The following is a 23,186-nucleotide window of genomic DNA, read 5'->3' as shown; positions in this document are numbered from 1 at the left end:
CGAATAGGGGCGGCGAAACTAGCACATGCGGAAACACTACGGGACCTACGGAAATATAACTTCCGTCTATATGCAACCCGGGCACACAAGGAAGGTAATAGGGCGGGCGCCCTCCTAGCATGGATGGCCATACAAGACACGACTTTGCTTTCCATCACGGAGCTGCTAGACGAAACAGGTAGACTCCACTATTTGCAACCCGACATCCTCCACATATTTCGTACCTACTACACTGGCATATACCGCAACCCCGAACCCGCGCCACACGCCACACTACAACTTTTCCTGGGCGCACACGGACTCCCCACCATATCCCCAGTAGATAAAAGAGATTTAGATAGCAAAATCACAGCTTCAGAGATTAAACATGCCATCGGGTCCCTCGCCCGAAAGAAATCACCAGGGATGGATGGGTTCCCGCTGGAATACTATAGCACGTTTAAGGCCCAGATAGTGCCCCATCTCGCGCTTATATATGAGGAGGCCCTGTCAACAGGGATCCGACCCGCATCGTTCCGGGAATACATTATGGTGACATTTTTAAAACCCCACAGGGACCCCACGCACCCATCCTCGTACAGACCCATTACATTCCTCAATGCGGATTGTAAAATCCTGGGGAAAATATTGGCCGACCGGTATGATACACTCATACCCACCTTAATTCACCCCGACCAATGCGGATTCGTACCCAGGCGCAACACTTGTCATAATCTGAGGAGGCTCTTCCATATCCAGGACAGAGTACCTGACAGGTTCCCCCGGGCAGCATGCCTGATATTCGATCTACAAAAGGCGTTTGACACACTGCTGGTCACACCTTTTTGCGGTCCTCCAGACTCTGAATTATGGCCGGATCCTGGTGGCGTATACGCGGCTCCTTTACAGAGGACTCACATCTAGGGTCAGAATCGGCAAGCTAATTTCGGATCCCTTCCCAATTGAGAGAGGTACCAGGCAGGGGTGCCCTCTCTCCCCCTTCCTGTTCCCGCTAGCAGTCGAACCTTTAGCCGTACGGCTGCGGCAGGAGGGCGAAGCCTGGGGGATCCCGATAGCAGGGACGACGCACTGCGTATCCTTATACGCTGATGACTTGCTGATCTACGTCCGTGACGTGACAGGAGATCTAACCCCAATTTGGGATACTTCGGATCAACTGGGAAAAGTCGACTGTCTACCCGCCCGGTCCCCATCTGGCACCACACACTGTCACGCTGGGCACCCAATCGTTGCATTGCAGCGGAGCAGCCCCCGATACTTGAGGGTGCGCCTGCACCAATCCCCGGCGGACTTGTACGATGGCAATCACCTCAAGGTGGTGGCTGGACTAAGGTCGGCAGTGGCCTTCTGAAAAACTCTGCCCTTGGCACCCATTGGCCGGGTAGCCCTAGCGAAAATGATAATGGTACCTAGACTGCTTTATCACTTTACCAATCTCCCGGTGATCCCACCCCGGTCTTTTTTCCAGGAATTAGACACCTTGCTCACAACACTCATATGGGGTAACGGCCGGCACAGAGTATCGCTCAGTAAGTTACAGTTACCCACCACGGAGGGAGGCCTAGGAGCCCCATCATTTGAGTCATACTTCCTGGCAGCGCAACTTCAGTGGCTGTCCCATTGGGCAGCGGAGCGCAATCTAGTGGAAACTACAGAGGTGGGCAGGATATCTCTCCCGGTCATCAGACAAATGCTCCTACCGGGCACCAAACCGTCCCGCACCCACCCAATCCAGGTATCCATAGCACGCAAGTGTATGATGCGTATTTACCGACTGTCCAAGGGCAAGCCACTCTACTCCCCACTGCTACCGTTGGTGGGTCTCCCGCGAGGGGAGAACCACTACACCACCAGGAGCTTACAAACCTGGACCGATCACGATGTAACGGAGGTGGAGGCGTTGTTCCAAGACGGACAACTGAGCACCTACGAGCAGCTGATCGAATGGTATGATCTACCGCGCGGCCAAATCCTCACGCATAGACAGCTCCTAGAGAACACACAACTGTTCTTGGAACTAAGAGAAGGGGAGCCGCCCATACATCCGGTGCTCCATACAATACTTCGTATGGGAGCCGGCAGACATCTAATAACGTGGCACTATAAGGCCATCAGGGAACTGACTAACGTCTCCCTGGACACCCTGCGACACTCTTGGGAGGACGATGTAGGCAGGGCGTTCCACAACGGGGAATGGAAACGCGCCCTGGAATACACTAAAAAAGTGTCCAGGAATGCTAGATTTAAGAACATACAATTAAATATTCTTCACCGGGCCAGACAAACTCCAACGTTATTATCCGGACACACAATTTAACTGCCCGCGATGCAGCCTGCCGGCGGCAAACTTTAAGCATATGTTCTGGGATTGCCCCTCCCTACGCCAATACTGGACCACGATCCACCGAATCCTTCTGGCACTAGTTAACCTACCGCAAATTGAGTCCTAGGAAGTCTGTGCGCTAGGGACATACAATAGAATGAAATCGGAGAAACTGCAATGGAAGTTTGCTTCCTTCGCCCTGTTATTGGCAAAAAGGCCCATTGCCATGCATTGGAGGGCCCCCACAGGCCCCCCGGAGGCGGTATGGATAGGAGCGGTGAACAAATGGGGAGCGACAGAGGAGGAGCTTTTGCGGGACGAGGAAGTAAAGGGAATGCGTAAGAACCCCATATCCCTAGAATGGGCGCAGCTGCTCATACAATTTAAACAAGAAACGACCCCAGAAGACACACCGGAGCCATCTACCCCTCACACCCCGGTCTCTCCGCGGCACCCCACCCAATCGCCAGATGCATAGGTCCCCCGCCCACAAGGCGGAACACTTCGAAAGTTGGCCTCTCTCGGAATTGGGGCCCACTCCCCCAGGCGGATTGCCCCCCCCCCCTTGCCCGGGTGCCCCCGGCAGGCCCCCCCCTGCTTTGTTACTTAACCCACCGACCTCAATGCCCTCCACAAACAGTACCTCATGATCCCACCAGCCCGCCACAAGCAACACTAGGAAAAGTTTCCCCCACGGTTCCAAGTTTTTAGATACTAGTCGGAAGTTCCAAAACCGACACATATTCCCTAGTTAGGTTCAGTCACGAGGTTACAGGTTCATAACAACTCACACGGGGATGACACTCACAGATACCTCCGACAGCACGCAATCCCACGACTACGGAATCGAGGGCCCTACTATATCACATCCAACTCCCCAGTTTTACACATCAGCGGACCCTCGAATACCGCGCAGCTGGTCGAGATCACGACTAAATGTTACGGAAGAACACTATATGTACTTCTTTTGATTGCTGTGTAACCCTAAAATGTGTGTAATAATTGATATTCATTTACTGTATTACCCCCCTTGGGGGCTTGAAATGTAAAACCTCATTAAAAAATACAACCAAAAAACAGTGCTGTTCTTAGACTATTAATCAGAATGCCTGACAAGTTCACTCTTGCAGGCCTACCTTCGATGCAAGCATCTACAATGAATCCTCCCCAGTGTGTGAAATAAACATTGTAAATGCAGAAACTTGTAAGCAAAAGTTACACTGTCTCACATTGTACATTATTGTCTTTTTTTATTTACGTCTTGTTAACCTACTCAATGGTGTCAATGTTATACAAAGGAAAATCACATTTTAGACTGTGTTTTTGTAATGTATAATAATACACGTTTGCATTAAACACATTTTAATCCCAACAAAAACACACATATCTCAAAACACTGATAAATATATCTGCTGTCTCAAGCAAACACTGACTACTAAACGGATGGCGCTCGAATGCTTTAAATATTTCCAAGGAGTACTAAAATCAGTTATTAAAGTATGCAATATAAAAAAACTATTAACATATAACATGCTTACTATGGTTCTATTTTGCCATCTTGCGGTTTAGGAAACATTTATAAACCACTTTCTTTCAGCCTGCATTGTACGTCAAGAGAATCTGGATGGCAATAGACTTCCATATTCCAGAAATGACCCTTATGTTTCCTCTCTCTATGTTTATAGACAGGGCTGATGTGTAGGAATCAGCTGCCCTTCTTTTACTGTTACATAGCTCAGGAAAGTTAAAGTCTTACCCCAGTCAGTCATCCCATGATCTGAGGTGAAGACAAAGGCAGTCTTCCCATCATCCCCATAGAAATCTTCCAGTAAGGAAATCATCTCCTTCACACCTTCATCAACCTTCTTGATGTTCTCCTTGTACTCCCTGTACAGTTAGGAAACATGAAAAGCATCATGACATTTAACTTTAAACAAAACATTTAAACCAACTTCAGATAGTTTCCTGTATACTGAGCTATAAGTGGTAATACAGAAGAAACTCTAAGTCAATTTCAGAACAAATACATTTCTAGTCCAAATAGTTACACATATCAGCACTTTGCACACCTGCCTGTCTTCCTAACTATGGAGGATGTTGTACATCAGACACTTATGCTAATATCATTCCTAGAGTGTTTTTGGACCAAAACATATAGGGCCCTGAAGAGGACGTTTGTGCACAGGTATGGAGGTGGGTGGAGCAGAAGTTGTCGCAAGGCCATTTTCTTAAGAAGGTATGGAGAGATACTCACCTTTAGTAATCCCAGTACTCCTAGTTTCCAATTATGAGTTAGGAGGAAATATATGGAGTGACACAGAGGGGCCAGAATCAACGATTTTAACTGGTATTACTGCACATATTTACTCCTAGTACTAGGAGTAAATATGCTAACCCCCATGGAATGGGAAATAACCATGCAGATCCAGATTTACCAGATGGAATTCTGCATGTGGTAAATGTTCCTGTTAAACCCCATCAAATTGGAATTTCCAATTCAATGGGGTTTAACACATATTTAACAGCTGATCTGAGCAAGTTTTAACTGTGTGCAAGAGGATCAGACTTTGCAGGGATGGGGTTAACAGGAGTAGGGAGGGTGCAAGAGGCAAGTGAAGGATGTTGCCTTGTAATGGGGTGGGCTACATGTCATGACAGTATTTTCGAAGGGGGTAAGGCAGGCACTGGACACTCGGCCCTGGTGAAAAGAGACTATTTCCACTCAATTCCGCTTCACTCAACTCGTAATCTGGTACTAGCATTTGTATTTTAGGCCTTTTATTGCAATGTCCTGGAACTATTTTCCACCCAAAAGCAGGATATGAAAACTGTGCCAAAGCAGAAAAGAATGGTGAGGCATGAAAATGCTAGTTTTGTCCTTGGACCTACTTTCGCCATGGGCCCCGGGGTGCCACAAGAACTAGTTTCAAATAAGTGAAAACGTGTCTAGAAATCAAAGCCAGACCCTAGATGAGGTATGAGTAAATCAAGATGGCCTAGGGACTAATAGTAGCTCAGTTAATTTAAACTATAGAATTAGTGTGAGAATGTAATCACACAAATTTCTAGTAGCAGGATCAACTAGTGAATTATGTAGCAAAAGAACAAGTTGGCAGGCCAGATCTGAAGGAAGACTAACCCTCCCTCAAGCTTGAAGACCAACTCAAGGTAGAAACATAAACCTGTAGATTAATGTGGACCAGGCCTAATGTGTGAAACCCCACAAGTTCATAGCAACAGAACCAAATGTCCCATCATGTAAAGAAATACATATGTGTTTAGTTGCCATTGACCAAATATAATTTCTGTTAAAGGTATGAACTAGTTTAATAATGCTGAGTTTTGAAAATGTGTGCAACTTGGACAAGTCAGAGGAGGCTGAATTTTGAATATTAAGTCTTTACACATCTTGAGAACATGTTTGCAGATCTGACAGGAGGACTACATCGAATAATACCCTACCAATGTAGCTGTAAAGCTCGGGATTTAAATGAAATATGTGTATGTCTATAAAACTGTCCACAGGGCAACCTCATGAAAACACATGAATTTGCTCAGGGCTCCTCCCTACCACATGTACCACAGCTGCCTAAGAAGACGAATGAGGCACAGCAGCAAGTAAACAATTGGGTAAAGGACTATCTAGCACAAATCCACTTACCACGGTGCTATTATGGGATGCTTGCTATCACTAACAGACGTAGACCTACAGAACTTTATGGCATGCAAGTTTCCAGAAGACTGACCTCAAATTCAAGTAAAGACACAATTGAATGCAATTCTGATGTTAAAAAAAAATTCTGTTGTTACATCCATCAGGACTATGGTGGAGTCCTTCCAATTGGCACTTTCTGAGGACATGTGGTGATTATGTGCTCCTAAAAATATCGCTGCAAGGTGATCTTGGGAATAACTTCAGGCTGAAAGATTAATCGGAGAATCATGAACTGCCTGCTCAATGATAAAGAAATATAAGACTCACTAGCAAAAAACGGACGATAACTTTTAAAGGAGAATGACACTGGAGAGATGCCTGCAAGTACATTCTGGGACTCACTTAAAGCAATGATGAGGGGAAGGATCATTGCTGATTCACAGTTATCCTACAAAAACTAAAGCCTCAAAAAAGGCCAATCTAGAATCAAAACTAAAAGAACTGGAGAAGGTTCATAAGTGTACTGGTGCTAAGAAAGTTTGGGGAAGAATATTATAAGACAGAAAACAGGATAAAGTCCTATACATAGACAAGGAAGAATACACACTATTTTGAACAAAACAAAAATATTACGGTGGTGGTAATAAAGAAGGGAAACTATTGGCATTAGACTGAGACCCAAATAAACATGCAATAGATTCAATGAGATTAAAAGTGATGAAGGGAGGAAGCATTACACTGATCTGGTATGACAAAGGCCTGAAGTGTATTTTATGGGAAAGTATTCACAACAGAAGACCTAAGTACCCAAATGACAGAACAATACATGGAAAGTTCCATTTTTAGAACCTCTCATAAAAATAGCAGCGTATTAGGCCTGAAGAGGCGATCTCATGCATAACTAAACATCAGAATGACATTTCCCTGGGCATCAACTGATTTACCCCTCAATTTTACAAAATGTACTGTGGAAGTCTAAGCCCATTCTGACCATACTATTCAACAATTTTAAGGACCTGGATTTGGTAACACAGACAATAATGGAGCCATGGTGAGGCACCCCATCTCATAACAAATGAGGAACACTCCTGATTGTTTCCGGGTGAAAGCGCATAGAACCTATAACAGTATAATCATATTGTCATTAGACAATGTGAAAGTGTTCAATCATATAAATTGGCATTTTGCAGCAAACACTCTTGAAAAATGTGGCTTTGGTTCCAAATTTAGAGAATGGATGCTACACAGCTATCAAAATCCACATGTCAGGGTGAGTGAAAACGGAATCTCATCACCACCCTTTGAGATAAGAATGGGGTAGAAAACAAAGATGCCCATTGTCTTCTATCCTTTTTGCTATTACACCGGAGACACCTGCAAAGACAATGAGTCTATACAGAGACTCCGTAGAGGTAAGGGGAGTTAGTAGTTGGAATGTACAACCAAAAAGCCATATTTCCCATCAAGAAATGACACCTATAGCCGTAAACCCTTGGCATCCTTTCGCCAACAGATCCCCTTTACCTGACAAGATCTTTTTGCAAAATATCCTTATTATGCCTTAGACACACTTTCACAGTAGGTTTGCTAGTCTTGACAGGTTGCTAGGATAATGTATATTTGCTGCAGTTGTGAAACATATGTATCACACCACCAGAAACTTAGTGCTTATAAACCTTGAGAAGCGGTCCTCAGTAGCTGGGTGCTCCATAACCACTTGTCAAAGTCTGAATGTTTGGCGGTTAAAGTCAAAAAGCCTCAGAAGCAGTTCTTTTATAGAGCTCCTAGAAGCTATGATTTGCTACATTAACAGAAACATATAAGGTCCACTATGCTTGCACTAATGGCATTGACAGTAGGATAGGTATTGTACAAGACTTTGTCATTTGTCAGCAGAAATGTTTCACCAGTTACATTCAACTATGACTGTCTTCAGTAGCCCTCCCCTCCCCAAGAAGCATGCATGAGCGCTACTATTGTGACACATCCCAGTTCTCCATCGCAGAAACCCATAATGACAGAATTTTTACCCCAGCCTTTTCATTTATGATACCTTTAATGGACCCTATTATTGTACTCAACTCTAAAGCCCAATCCTAAATTCCTAAGGGGCAGTTTATCTAAACTTTTCGCTATTTGTGTATTTAGGAGCCACACTCTTGAATGTTTGATCAAATATCTCTAACCGGCTTCGCTGCCATTTATCACACTTGACCAAGAAGTATATTTAGGGATGAGACACTTTTGTTATACCCTTTTCAAGAATATGTATATGTGATCTAGTCAGTGGTGGCGTTAATTTCTGTCACAACTGCTCCTGTTTTGGGGGAGGGGGGCAGTAGATGGCCTCCTTTGATTTTTTAAATACATAAATACATCAGTTTGTTATAATGATTGTGAAAGTCAGCACAGTGCATTCTGGGAAAAGGGTAAGCAGTACCCTTCACGGAAGGCGTCCTAGAGATGAATAACTGTTTCAACCTGGTTGATTGGATTTTTAAACTGGAAAGCATGCATTGACTAGCAGAGTGATGCTACCCAACTCTCACAACTTTCTCGTGTAAGTGGATCTCAAGGAGTTCACTGAATGCTGCTTATTTATTCATGGCTAGTAACAAGCCAGACGGCTCTGCTACGACTCTGCTATTCTGCTCTGTAGCTCTGCCCAATTGCCTGTGTGGAAAATCTTGGCTAGCCAAATGAGTCCAAAGACACAGGCAGAGTACCTAGAAGACTCACCTCTGTCTCACAGGCGACTGGAAGTGGCCTCCTATTACCACTTTCTATTGTTTTGATCCCCCTGGTCCTGTCTTTGAGAGCTACGGCTCAGCACCTGGTTGGATTGTGCCCCTTGTCCTGCTGTGATCACACATTGTTGGCAGTCTGGATGAAATTTACCTCCCTTCCCCCATCAACAAGGCAAAATACCACTGAGTGCAAATACATTAACTTGGCGTTGCTAGTACCCCAACTGGTGAGATATCCACGTTTTAAAGGAAGGACACTCGAAACCTTAAGCCGGATGACCAGCAAAACTTTCTCATATACCCTTTGAGCCCACCGTAGCGGGCTATACCGGCCATTAAAGGCCAACTCCGGTGTTAGAGGCCCGAGCCAAAACCACAGACCTTTAATGGCAAATAGAGCCCGCTACACAGGGCTATAAGGCTATTCAAACATTCCGTCCATAGAGGGCAGACTGCTCTAATTAGTAAAACAAAGGTCAGCTACGAAAGGCAAATGTCGGAATGTTGATGCTTCGGGCTTCTACCAGCTGTTAGAAGCCCGGAGCACTCCATTGCCTTCAATGGCGCTTAACATTCCAAAGTTCTAATTACCTTTCTTCCCTTTCCCAACCCCTGAGACACATTAGATACCACCTTAGAGTCCCTGTTTCAATGAGTCATCGAAGGAAAATGTTTCCTTTCAGGTAGCTGTTGGTGTTTGCACTCAGTACTGTCTTGAATAGTAAGACTCTAAAACTAGTAACAAAGTAATCTGACTTTGCTTGGACAACTGCAGTCTCTATTTTGCAGTACAGTTAGTTATTTTGTTACATGTTAGGGAAGCATTAAAGGAACTATCTAAACGCTTTACTGTAAATACATTGTGCTACTTTTGTGTTTCTCATTTTCAGGAGTGTTATTTTATGTTTCTCATTTTCAGGAGTGTACCAGGGCCACTCGTTTATTACTTTTTCAATTAATATTTTGATTTTTTTGGCTATTTGACTTTTACTTGTACACCACTGTACTTGAATAATTTTTTTCTTTTTGCAACTGTGATCATGTTGCATGGAACCTAGACTCAACTTTACATCGCTTCGAGTTAAGCTTTGACTGCTTATGCAGAACTGCTCCGAGAGTTAAGGAAGGCCAACTTTAAACTGTTTCTGGAGACGCTTGTGTCCTACTCTCTTGAAGAACACCAGCAAACTCACCCTTGATATTGCTTGGTTGACCCTGTGACTGCATGGTTCGGGAAAACACCATATTATTTGTTTCCTATCTAGTTATAGGTAGAGATGACCAGTGAAGACTGATTTCCTTTAGTTGTTGAGTTTTAAAGGCCAACCTTACCAGACAGCACCTACCTCCTAAACAATATCTTGTTAGAGAAAAGAGTTCCATTACAATACACACAAATTATGTAACCCTCTCCAATTGCATTCCTTCAGATTTAGACAAAAAAACAATCATGAATGCATTTTCTTCAAAGTCATTGTTTTAAAAAAGTGCAAAGGGATCCGTTTCTTTTCCATATGGAGACTGTAACAGCATGGATTATCTTCATCCTAAAATGAATCACAGATTGGCACCAACATTTTGTTGATGCTTTGTTTTCTTCAATAATTAGAAATTTTCAGGTTTTTTCCCACACTGTTCAATGCAAAATCTTTCAATTTTTGGATTTAGTTTGTAATCCTGACCAGAGCAGTAGGCCGTGATTGACATTTGCCGGTGACTGGAGGTGTTGGCATTGTCACAGACTTTTGAGGAGTAAGAATTCTTTTTTAGCATCAAAGTGTGACCCAAAGCAAGTGAGAAAGGCAGACAAGGAAGAACGAAGGAGGAAGAGAAAGATAAGAAAACAGGGACAAAGGGAGAATGTAGGTATGTGAAAACCTGGAGCAGTGCGATAAAAAGATCAAAAGTGTAGGGTAGTGGAAGAAAGAGGCATCAAGTGAAATGAAGGCTGCGCACCCGTGGGATTGATTAACGTTGGCATTCGGCAGCAATGCTGGTGAGCTTGTAAGAAAACAATTTGGGACTTTGCGCTTACTTCTTTACAAATTGAACACTGACAGCAGGTGTCCCATCGGTATTGCAGGGATCAAGTAGACCTGTGCGCCACACATTCGATACACACACTTGAACGTGATAAATTAGTTATTACTGTTAGATTTAAACACATCGATTTTTCACTGCACCCATTTTTAATTTCTGAAACTAAATGCATAATTGAAAATTAAGGATATTATGAGCTTAAATAAATCAAATGGACTATTTTCAATGTCGGGCTGTTGTAACTAAAGCAAGAATTCTGGAGTGGCTGCAGTAAAAGAGGCATTTGTCAATAGTGATGACCGATATTGAAATTGTGTCTGCAAAGTTTACCAACAATAAATAGGCTGCAACGTTTCCTTGCATAAAAATGTTATAGCAAAAAACTTTTCATCATAGAATTGTCCCACTTAAGACGAGTTCTTGCACATTTTTGTTCAAAATCTACTTTGCTGACTATTATTTTTTTGCAATTTAAACGTTGCTAATATTTTCAAGGTTGCTAACCGTGCAAGGTTTCTTAGAAAACCCCAGGACGCTCATCTAGGAAAAGCTATGAACACCCTTAAGTGAGCAGAAGAGCCGCTTGATATTGATGATGTTAGATCTTTTTCATTTTTAACTTTGACATTCCCTCTATTTTTTTTCTTAAAATATTTATTGATTTTATAACCTATTTTGTGTCAAAAGGCACAGCTCAGTATATACTTAGTGCCTGAATTGACTTATTAACACAAGATTTATTCAGAGGTCAATACAATTTAGAGTGGCATACAGCGATGGACATTAGTCCTTGCTGCAATAACTTCCTGTTACATTGTAACAAACAGGCTAAGTAAAATCCAACAACCCGTTAACTCCCTGTACCGCCCCCAAGCCATTAGAGTCCCACTGCCCATAATGGTATCGACCAGACCATATCTATGACATAAAAAAAAGGTTCCCATTAATGAAGGCCTAGTGAAATAGGAACAAACCAAAGAGTCATAAAATCCTTCATAAAGTCAAAGGAGAGGTTTCAATTGAATAATGAAGGAAGGAAAGGGGAGGGGAGTGGTTAGGAAAAACCCACGTGTGTAGAAGGGGCGCCATTCGGCCAATAGGGACATCTTGAGGGGTGAGAATGGAAATTGAAGACCGTATCACCTGATGGTGTTCATGCCAGGTTTAACTAGACAAAGAGAAAGGACATGTGGGGTTCAACGGGGCCTAGAGTCAATTTTGGAAGACTCTGAGAACTCATGAAGCCGTAAGTCTCAACATCTTACGCAAACCTTGTTTTTCTCCTCTACAGAGAGCTGTACCTCTGCCTGTGGCCACTTCATGACCTCTTCTATCCAAGTTGATTCTATAAGGGGGCCAGATGTATCCTAGCAAACAGTAATGCAGGGTATGTGATTCTTGTGGTGACCATTTTTTTTTTCAACCGAGGGAAGGTCCCCAATATACAGTGGTATAATTTTACAATATCTATGCGTTGTGTAACATGTGTGATATCAGTGAGTAAAATAGCCCAATATTGTTGCACTTTAGATCATTAGATAATATCAGCTTGTGGGGAATGTCATTGAGGGGAAGAATCTGACACTGTGGATAAATCAGATGAAGTCTACGTGGACTAAGGTAGGATCTACGCAATTTGTGACATTGAATACACTTGAACCAGGTATTTCTCGAGTTCTTATGCAGATATTCGAGGATTTTGTACCAGTCTTTATGAGTAACATATTGATGTACGGCTATCTCCCATTTATTTCTCAACTGGAGTGGATCAGTATTCATGTATTGTAGAAAAGACCTATATCGCCATGTGATTAATCTTCTCCCATGTCCTATAGTATGCAACGTGTGGAGGAGCACGTTTGAGGCTGGATGCAGATCCTGACTATTGCAGTGTCTTTTGAGTGCCCCTGGTATTGCAACATATAATGAGCACATACCCTTGATACCAAAGTTTTCAACAAAAGTTTTTTTTTTAATCTTGAAAAATATTATTGACACATTTTCCTCTCCTAGTGCTCCTCAAAACGCTTTTCAGTGACCTTTGATTACATAGTGACACTAGTTTGTGGAAAACCTAGGACATGCATTTTACAAGAATTAAATTGGCAACAAAATCTTTAATGATGTTTTAAAATTAAAAAATAACCTTTACCTTGAGTAGGGCCGGTGGGCGTGCCCATTTGTGTCTAATCCCAGCAGATGTAAGAAGAACACAATCTTATCCTCATTCAATTTGGAGAATAATGTCTGGTTGCTTTTAGCAGAGTGAAAGAAGTCCTAGATGGAAGTGAAAACAAACCTTGTGATCATATTAAACCTGAGGAACGGAGTTTTTAGTACTGCGAAATGTTGTAGAGTACATTTGTAACAATAATGCCAGATTTCAAATAACTAAGAACCCCTTGTCTGAACTGTCTGAATTCTACAGTGCTTTGCTAAGGAGCCTAGATGTAAAAAACATAAGGAAAATGCGTAAGGTGAAATATTTCACGAGAGCCTCTAGGCACCATCCGAAAAGCTGAATAATGTTGGGATGGATTCGTTACACAGCCCCTTAATCTTCAACTGCTTTTATGTGGAGAAGAATACGTCTGTGGTGATAAGGTACACTTTTCAAGAGGGATGCTACCTGCGCAGTGCATCTGCTGACTCCACCGGAGGAGTGTTTCAATCTAAGGGAGCTAATCAAGTTCAGGTCTGAAGACGAGATGTCTCAGTGCACAATTCACAGTGGAAAATTCACAAAGGCAGTTGCACACCTAAGTTGAACTTAGGGGCGCTCATAGAATAATTAATGAGTTCAATTTCATAATTTTTTGTCAGAAGAAATGAATTTTCTTGTGAAAATTAACTTATTCGCATATAATATTATACTCGTCTGGTGCAACTCAACCTGGGATTGAATCTCCAACATGGCCAGGGAGTGGCCATTTCAGTGTTGCAAAGCCAGTGAATACCCACAAAGCTGTAAGTTTGTGGATATTCAAAAAAAAATCATGGATAATTCTCACCACAGATACAATTGGCATTTTACTTCTGTCAAGTGCAAGAGGATTTCCAATCTCAGATACCTATAGGAAGGGAACACCACCAAAGTTGGCGGGGTTTATGGAAAGGGGTTTCTCCATGGAGAGAAATAGATAGTTGTGCCAGGCAATTAAAAAGAAAATGTGCTTGGGGACCTTATTGCGTAAATCAATATGAACACAGAACTTAAAGTGCCATGTCTCTTTGCTAAGAGCACACCTCCATAAGTAGGACTGCAGCCTTCAGCTATTGCCATTCCTGCATCAGGTGTTATTGTGCTGTTCATAACCAAGTGGGTGCATCCTAACAACTTACCTTTACAATGAAAGAAGAGACATTCACATAAAAGCTATCATCACCAAATCAAGCGTTATTGAGGATCAAGCTGCCATTACTACCAGTCCTTACAGAAACAATACTCTTTTACTTAAACACACTCCTCAATCTCCAAGTTCAACAAGTTGAACCATCTTTTATGGACACAATTGTCCCACACGCCAACTACAGTTTGTCTAACACTAACAAAAATTGGGGCTACTTTTCCACTATTGACAGTGATATTACATTCATCAAACATCTTGCTCTCAACAACTGCTCCAATGACATTCTCCCTGCCAGCACTCCACGGAACGATTCGATCTATCTGATCACACAGGGGGCTACCTGACCCATGATTTACTTTGGCAAAGTATGTTCCTTGATCTACTAAAAAAAAAAGTGCCAGATTGTTCCTAATGTGAAATAAATAGACATCTACCAAAATCTCTTCTCCAACTTCAGACCCATCTCCAACTCCCTTAGTTAGGAAAAACAATAAAAAGGTGGATCACCAACCAACTAATCTCTAATGTCAACAAATAATCTATATTAGCTTAAAACCCTACTGACCTTTGTACCAGATTTAGCACAAAAACTGAAACTCCAAAAATATAAGATGATATTCATCATTTAGTAAGACGACAGCCCCTATCAACACATTCTACTTGAATCATCAGTGGCTTTTAATATTATTGATCATCATAGGCAAATATATGCTCTAGAGAGTCACATGGCCTTCTACACGCCACTCTTGAATTGGTATATTTCCTTTTAAAAAATTGTTATAATTTAGTAGAGATTGGTGAAAACACATCTGACAAGGGTAAGATTTTTTGAAGTATACCAGCCCCCTCTCTATTCTATCTGTCTCTTGAGCCCGCAAATTTGGAGCTCAAAGAGACAAAAGTGTCTTCCATCCATCCTTATCCAGATGACAGTAAACCCAACATTAAGACTTCATCCATACTTGACATTTACACCTACCACAACAGCTTTCGTGACCTGCATTCCTATGTGTAGGACAATTGTTTAGCGATTTAATCCCTAGAAAACAGAACATATTCTCACCCAATTGTATTTTATTTATTACAAATTTTTATATAGTGCGAACAAGGCTACATCAGGGTATCAGAGTGCTCTACATATTGGAAGTTAAGAAGGTACAAACAGTGGAAACCATATCACAATCAGAACCAGAAATGAACATAACAGATCATAACAAACATAACAGATCGATAAAGAACAAGTCTAAATTAGGGTATCCTAGAGTGATTGGGATCAAGCCCAGAAATGTCTTCATCAGTATCTCTTTAACTTCCCTTTTGAAGGAAGCAGTGGAATTGTTAAGTCTTATTTCAGATGGCAAGGAGTTCTAAATTCTTGGTGGGATACCTGAGAATGCTTAATTGTACGTTTTCTTTTTAGGGAATTTCGGTAGCTTGAGCATTAAAGTGCTAGAGCCTCTAGAGGATCTAGAGCCCCCAGAGAACTCAAGATTTTGAATATATTAGATATATTGGGGGGTTGGAATGTTAATCTTTATGGGTCATGCATGCAATTTCTAGATGTATCCTTGCTTCATACGGGAGTGATTTCAACTCAGGCGTGATGAGATGATAGCGTTTGGAGCCTGTAATGAGCCTTGCAGCGTAGTTGAGAGAGGCCCTAAGTGGCACCGTCTTCGATCTAGGAAGGCCACAGAGGGTTGCACTACCATAATCCAGTTTATAACTCACTAGGGCTTGCACCCCAAACTTGAAGTCGTTATGGGGTAGGACGGGTTTAATTTTCCTTAGGACTCTTAGTTGGAAGTTCGCACCTTTGGGGAGAGCAATAATGTGCTTTTGCATGTTCAGATGCTTACCTAGCATTATTCCCAGAGAGCTCGCGGAATCCATGATGTTTGGAGTAAAGTTGAAAGCAGTTAGTTGATGCATCCCTTCTTCAATGTCTGGAGAGTGTTTGGTTTCAAGTGATTGAGTCAACCAGCTGTGCATTTCCTGAAGAGTTGAGTAGAGGAACCTGATGTCCTCAGGGGAGGAGTACTTTCAAGTACAGTGGAGTGTCATCAGCATACATGTGATAATGGATGTTGGACAATTTCAAGATCAGGATCAATTTCTGTTAGAGGCCCCATGAACAAGTTGAAGAGGGTGGGCGAAAGCGGGACCCTTGTTGCACCACCAGAGTAACGGAGGGGATTTTGACAAAGCCTGATTCACCATGAGTCTTTCTGTTCTACTGTGTATTAATGAGGAGAACCAGTTTAGCACAATCCCTGATAGCCCCATCCTATGCTCTAGTAGCTCGATAAGGGTATCAAGTTTGACTGTATCAAAAGCTGACAATAGGTCAAAGAGGATCAAAAGGCACGATTCATTTAGGTCCAGCATTCGTAGAGCATCATCAACAATGTGGGTAAGAGCGGATTCCGTGCTGTGATCCTGAAGGAAGCCCGACTGGAATTGGTCCAGCAATTGGAATTGTTCAATGTGGCTACATAGCTGGGTGTACGCATTTCTTTAGGAGCTTAGCCATAGTAGGAATGTTGGAAACTGGCAGAAAATTGTGAAGGTTAGTATAGTCTGCCGTTGGTTTTTAAGGATGGGGTGACCTGCCCCGATTTAAGTCAATCTGGAATCGTACCTTGAAGCAGAGAGGCGTTAATTATCTTCGTCCAAAGAGGGAGTATGGATGATTTGATCTCATTGAAGAGATTTGATGGCAATGGATCGCTGAAATGGTTGGATGGTTTCAGAGTGGCCAGAGTTTTGCGAATGATGCTTTTGTCCATGGTTTGGAATATGCTCCAAGAAGCATTGTTTTCGGGGGGAGAACCAGAATGTGAGGGGGCACCCCAGACCAGGAGGGAGGATAGGAGACAGGAAGTTCCTGAAAACTGCCCGAAGTTCCAGTTTAAGCTTTGTTGCTGCAAACAGAGTTCCATTGAGGGATGGTTAGGCTGGCTGTCTGACTGAAGCTAAATGTGTTGAAACAGGTTCTCTAAACGGGTCAGAGTGGATTGCTTCGATTTTGCACAAATTCTCTGTGCTAACAGCATAAGATGGGTCATAAGAGAGAAAAAAGGTAATAATATCCTTATCTTGAAGTGGGTCTTTAACTCTGTAAGGCCGATCAGTGCCATTAGGTAGGGCAGAGGTTTCCCATTTGTGGTGTGTAAGGGCCCACTATGATGAGGTTACAGTGGGTAAGGGATGCACAGAGAGCCTGGGGCAAGATTTAGAGGGATTTGTGTAGTTGAGGCACTCAGTCTTCAAGGGTCCACTAGACTTCCGATTCTCAGACAGCTCGGAGGTGAGGTGTAAAAGGGTTTGAAAATCTCCCTTGAGTTGTTGAAGAGCAAGTGAGATCTCGTCCAGTCTAGATTCAAAACTTGTGTGTGAGCGGGTTCCTGGAACTTGGGGACAGGAGCTATGGGGGGTGGTATAGGGGAGGAGAGGTTAAAGAGTTGCAGAGGCAAGGTAGAGATGTGAAGTACATCATGAGGTGGGAAGAAGAGCATCTGGTTAAGAAGAGGTACAAGGGTCTTATGAGTCACGTTACTGGCCTAGTTAGGGGGAACAGGATATGGACGTGACACTGGCGTGACTAAGCGGAGAGACATGGGCACTGTAGGAGTGTCCGCAATAATGTGCGTTGGGGTCGGGGGTGTAGAAGGGGTGAAGGTGTGCCATAAGGGGCTAAGTGCCTCAGACCCGGTTGCTCTAGGAGAGTGGGGAGCATGTTGACTAATCAGGGAATGGGAGGCGAGGGATTCTGGTCCATCTAATTTTGCGGTTTGCCAGAGGAAATAGGGGGACCAAGGAAAGGCGAGGTTTCATTGTTAGACATTGAGATCTTGATGATGAGGAAGATGGTGTCAAATTTAACCAGGTTGTTGGCAGAAGATTGAATAAGGATAGTCCCATTGTTATATAAAGGGAGATGGTTGCTTCAACTTCGTAGGTAGGTGAGGGGGAAACCATAAGTCTAAGCCCTTGCGGGCCTTCTTGGATGTGGTGATGTGTAGCAGTGAGTAAAATGCCAACCTCCATTTAGTACATCTTTTAGTAAAAACGATAAGATCAGTTATTGTCTCACCACTTCTTATGCAAAAGTAAGGATCCAAAATTAGGGTTTCTGGTTGTGTTTTAGGAGTCTGTGCTTGAAGTTTTTAGATGTGTTTTTTGATAGGTTCGGCGGGTAATTAATTGTATAAGCGTTATGGCCCGATGGCTCCAAACTTGTAAGGATAGGTCTTAATTTTTTAGAAACCATGACCGGGCTTCTGACAGCTGTTGAGTGAGAGACAAAATTCGCAGGCAAATAGGGTTATAGAACCAGGGATTAATGAGTGCAAAGCTCTATATGTTCTTCTTGGGCCAGCTAAGGCATGCCAGAGAGTGAGGAGCACGAGGTGACTAGGCATGAGTATGATGGAGCAGGCTATGACCACCAATGAGAATTCAGGGAAGCAGGCAATGATTCAGGCAAGGGACACAGGGAAACTCAGAGGAAATATCGGCCTCTAGGTACTCCTGGGCCAAAGCTCACTTCGGTCTGAACTAACAGGATAGGCAGATAGCCAGACCAGAGGAAAGAAGACAATGAGAGGAAAAAAAACACACACAAAAATACAAGTCCTCTTTCAATTTCAATGACCCACAAGGCAGATTCGGCATCTGTTTAAATGATTCTAGCAATGCCTATGGAATCATGCTATAGAAGAGCAGTGAGTGCCTCCTCGGTTTCTAATAGTTTCTGGTTTATATACTAGGAGGTACAAAAGGGCAGGCTGAGAGAGAGGGCAAATTGCGGCCAGTGAGTTAAAACTGTGTAAGCTGCACGAGTGTCGCTGGAAACGCTGCTCGAGACAGACAGAAACAAGCACACAGAGAGAACCCTAGGGGCGGTGTGACAGCCGCTATTCATGCGAGCCGTGCAGACCACAGTTAACAGAGTCGCTCCTTCACTTGAATTTACATTGGTTGCCACATTGTTCCTCATCCCACACACAACCATTGAATCAGTCAATTCTGAACTGCTCTTCATCAACTTCTAGCACCTATATGACTGAAACTACTGTAGATGTTCTAATCACCTCCCAACGTGAATTCAGCAATACCACCTGGATGTACTTCCCCGGTCCTCACTAGTCCTTATTGTCGTAAATATATAATTTACCGTCTTAATTTCTATGCAGGTAAGTACTTAATCAATAATAACTCAATCGGAAAGAAAGAAACAGAGTCCGTGGTGTTAGAGTTCTTAGGGGTTTTATTCCTTAAAAAGGAATCGTTCCGGAACTGGATATCAGGTTCCTGGCACCACACAGGGTCCAGGAAGGGATAGAGCATACTTTATTGACAATACATAGCTTATATACTTAATTTACACCATAGAAAGCAATATAGTAGGCGTAACAGCTGAGAGAAGACAAGATAACAGCATCCACGTGTTACTAGTACGTAATCAGAAGGCGTGGACTAGGCGTGAACTAGAGGTGTGCGCTAGAAACGTCACAGGTAGGTGTCACATGGGGGTGGCACTAAACAGAAATGCTGCAATGTCAGCAGGAATCAGAGGCTTGGATGCGCGCGCAGCTGCATGACGTGTGATTGACGTGAAACTGGAGGGTGCAGGGGGCTTGACATTTACACTGACGGAAAGAGACAGAAGTCTGGCATGTCAGATCAACTTGTACTTCTATCATATCTAATATCTGATGTTTGGGAACCATATTATCTGAACGGCAAAGGTCTCTGGGGCAGAAGCTATTCTATACTGGATGTGAGTGCGTGTATAAGCGCCTGAGTGTCTGCATGAGAAGCGTGGGGGCATGGGCCTTCCATGGGAGCATGGTAACAGAGGCTATGAATTACTTGCATGGAGACAGGCCGGCCCTTCTGCTCTGCAGCTGGGGGGATGTTTACTGAAACTAGTAGGCAGGAATGTATTTTCGAGGAGCGGAACAGATAATTTGAAGGTTGTAGTCAGTCTTGGCAGGCAGCAGGCTGAGCTAAGCGCGGTGGGCCGCGCTGGAAGTAAGTCAGAGTTCACGGGTACGGAGGCAGCCTGGGCTGAGGCTTTCAGAGTCAGAAGCCAGAAAAAGGCTCGATGGCAGAAATTCAGGGCCTACTTTGCCAGAGCTGAAAAACGTGTAAAGTACACTACAAAAAGACGTTGGCATAGCATACTTAAGAACGGACTATTCAACCCATTCAGGGTGGGTCTGAAAGAGGACATGTTAACGTTGGACGCAAATGTATTCGCGTCTTCATAGCTGGCACAGGAGGGAAGTTACATGCACTTTAAGCTGGTACATGGAGACGGTGGGGTACACGCTAGGGAACACAACTTGACCAAAAATTTATATTTCCTCATTCCCTCCTTGTTCCCTACGGACCCTTCATGATATATCGATCCTCATGAATCGATCAGTTTGTTCTTGTAACATCATTTGCTCTTCTTTCTTTCTTTCACGTCTTGAAAGAAAACTGGAATGTTCAATGCATGATGTGGCACACAGTCCACAAATCGCTGGCCCACACTGTAAGCACAGGCAGCAACTGAATACTAGGACTAGGCCAATGCCTAGGAAGGATAGGATCTTCCATCCCCAAGCTGTTAACGTTGTCCAGAACCAACCGGACCAAGTCCAGGTGCCTGGATTCTGATGTATCAGATTTGCAATTTTATGAAGACGTGTAATAGCTTTGTATACAGATGGCGCGTTTTCTGGAATGAAAACACAGCAACTTGACCCGATGACCTTACAGGCTCCACCTCTATCTGCCAAGATGACGTCAATAACAAGACGATTTTGAAGGACAACAACCCGCATGGCGGACTGCTCTTCGGTTAAGTTACCTAGGGCGGAGGCAGTTTCATTCACTACTGCTTCAAGTGTTCTAGTTAATCTGCGTATTAGTTTACTATTTTGGACAGGACCTAAAAAGAAAAAGAATCCTTTATTAAAATCGGTGTATTGTTCCCATGCCGTTTCTGTGTAGTCGACAAGCGAGAGATCTCTTCTGAGTCTATTCGTTACTAGATTTGTATTCCTGTGATAATCAGGAGGAGCTAGAAAAACAGGTGGCAGAAGGAATGCAATATAACAGGTACCATCCCAATCTGGAGGTAAGCGTATGTATGCGGTATGACCACAAACAAAATAGGAATGACGGATAGCTTTAAAGGACGATTTACCATGATCACTGAATTCGACCACAGTAGTACATTTACTATGACCTAAGTGTACTGAACCTTTCTTCCTGACACATAATTCACCAGTGACTGGTAATACTGACATAGCGGGCAGAACTGGTGCAGCTTCGGATTCAACAGTGAGAATCATAAGGTTAATTGTGTAGTTACTTAATCCATATACTTCATTTTCTAGATCAGTTCCTATTCTAGTGGGGAGTCCCTCCTTATCAGGGTAACAGACGTCGAGCAGAACTAAGTTCAAGTTTCCCCAAACCCAGCTCCCTTCGAAAACAGCAATATCAGGATCTAAAGAATTAATTATTTTAAACCATGCACCACAGGAGCCATTGTGAGTGAACGGGTACGGAAAGAGGGGCAGAGCTCCCTTGTAATTCTGGTAGGGAGGGAGTCGGCCACATATCCAGCAGTTTGTAGCATTGTAAGTCTGATGGGAATGATGTAACATACTAATGAATGTGTTGTTGCGCAGCGCAAGTCTGTAAGAAAGTTCATGTGGAGGTAACTCGCTAAAAGAATGTTCAGCAGAAACATTGTAAGCAGATTGTTCACGCTTGAAAATAGGGCAATAGATAGGAAGGAGTATACTTGCAACAATAATTAGAAGACTTAGAAAAAACATTATTAACAATGTCACTATACAGTGACTACGCAGTGATTTGCAGTATGTACGTTTCTTGAATTGTCTCTCTCTCTCTCTATCTCGATCTAGGGGATACATGTCAGAAACTATTTAACCGATTCACCTAGGGGAGGACTTAAACAATTAAACTGTCTGACTTGCTAGATCGAAGCTTGAGTTTATACTCCTCTTGGGGAGTTTTCTCTCGGTCGGAAACTTTAAAGTCACTGGGCTCGATACAGTCTTTGGAAGGGGTGGACGAGCCTGGGTCTGGTTTCAGTTCATTGCATAGTTTGATATGGCTCGTGTGGATCCACCCCTTTCTGCCCTCCACTTTCACCGCTGTCCTCGTAGTAAGTAGAACGGTCTTCGGTGCTTTCCAGCGGGGCTCCAGCGGACTTTTCCTGTCAAAGTTCCTTATTAACACCAGGTCGCCTGGACGGACATCATGCGGCTTTACATCAGTGTTGTCAGGGAAGGCTGCGGCAACCTGTGAACGACATGATTGGAGTGCAGACATCAAGGAGGCAAGGTAATCTGTCAACATATTGCAATCAACATCAGTAATTTTCTTAGGAATGGGCGTCCCCCACATATTCGGTGGTCTACCAAAGACCACCTCGTACGGGGATAGTCCTGATCTCGAATGGGCAACCATTCTCATATAGAACAGTGCCACTGGCAGGGCGACTATCCAGTCGACCCCTTTCTCTTGACATATTTTACCAAGGCGGGTCTTTAATGTCTGATTATGCCTCTCTACAAGGCCTGCGGCTTCGGGATGTCGGACACAATGGAATTTCCATTGATATCCTAGCAGCAAGGAAACTTGCTTCATTAATTCGGATGAGAATGGCTGACCGTTATCTGAGTACACGACACGAGGCATGCCGTACCGTGGGAAGAATTCACGAACCAGCTGCCTGGCAGTGGTCGGAGCAGTGTAATCTGGGACTGGATATGCTTCGGTCCAACGGGAAAGTGCACAAACAATTACGAGGACATATTTGAATCCCCGACAACGGTCCATCTGGATATAATCCATCTGGAGGACTTCAAAAGGGTGATCAGGAGGATAAAATCCACCTTGCTCTACAGGGACGCTTTTACCTGGATTGAACTGACAACAGATCATGCAGGTACGCACTTTCTGTTTTGCTGCTGCTCGTAAGTGTTTGTTGTACCAGAGATTTTGTAAACTGTCTAACATCGCTTTCTCTCCTAGAT

General features: G+C 43.3%; 1 protein-coding gene across 2 annotated transcripts in view; it reads right to left on the bottom strand.

Moving 5' to 3' along the window:
* The window catches only part of PIGN (phosphatidylinositol glycan anchor biosynthesis class N), a 1,076,629-nt gene that overhangs the window by 837,001 nt on the left and 216,442 nt on the right, over positions 1-23,186 (bottom strand). For both annotated transcript variants that reach the window (XM_086965406.1, XM_086965407.1), the window contains exons 7-8: positions 12,918-13,042; positions 4,080-4,210 (exon numbers count right to left, since the gene is read on the bottom strand). In XM_086965406.1, the coding sequence (XP_086821532.1) occupies positions 4,080-4,210; positions 12,918-13,042 (256 nt within the window). The remainder of the gene's footprint in view (positions 1-4,079; positions 4,211-12,917; positions 13,043-23,186) is intronic.

Source organism: Lissotriton vulgaris, chromosome 4_1, assembly GCF_964263255.1.
Source record: "Lissotriton vulgaris chromosome 4_1, aLisVul1.2, whole genome shotgun sequence".
Lineage (NCBI taxonomy): Eukaryota > Metazoa > Chordata > Amphibia > Caudata > Salamandridae > Lissotriton > Lissotriton vulgaris.
The sequence above is the reverse complement of the archived record's forward strand: the minus strand, read 5'-3'. Positions and strand labels throughout refer to the sequence as shown.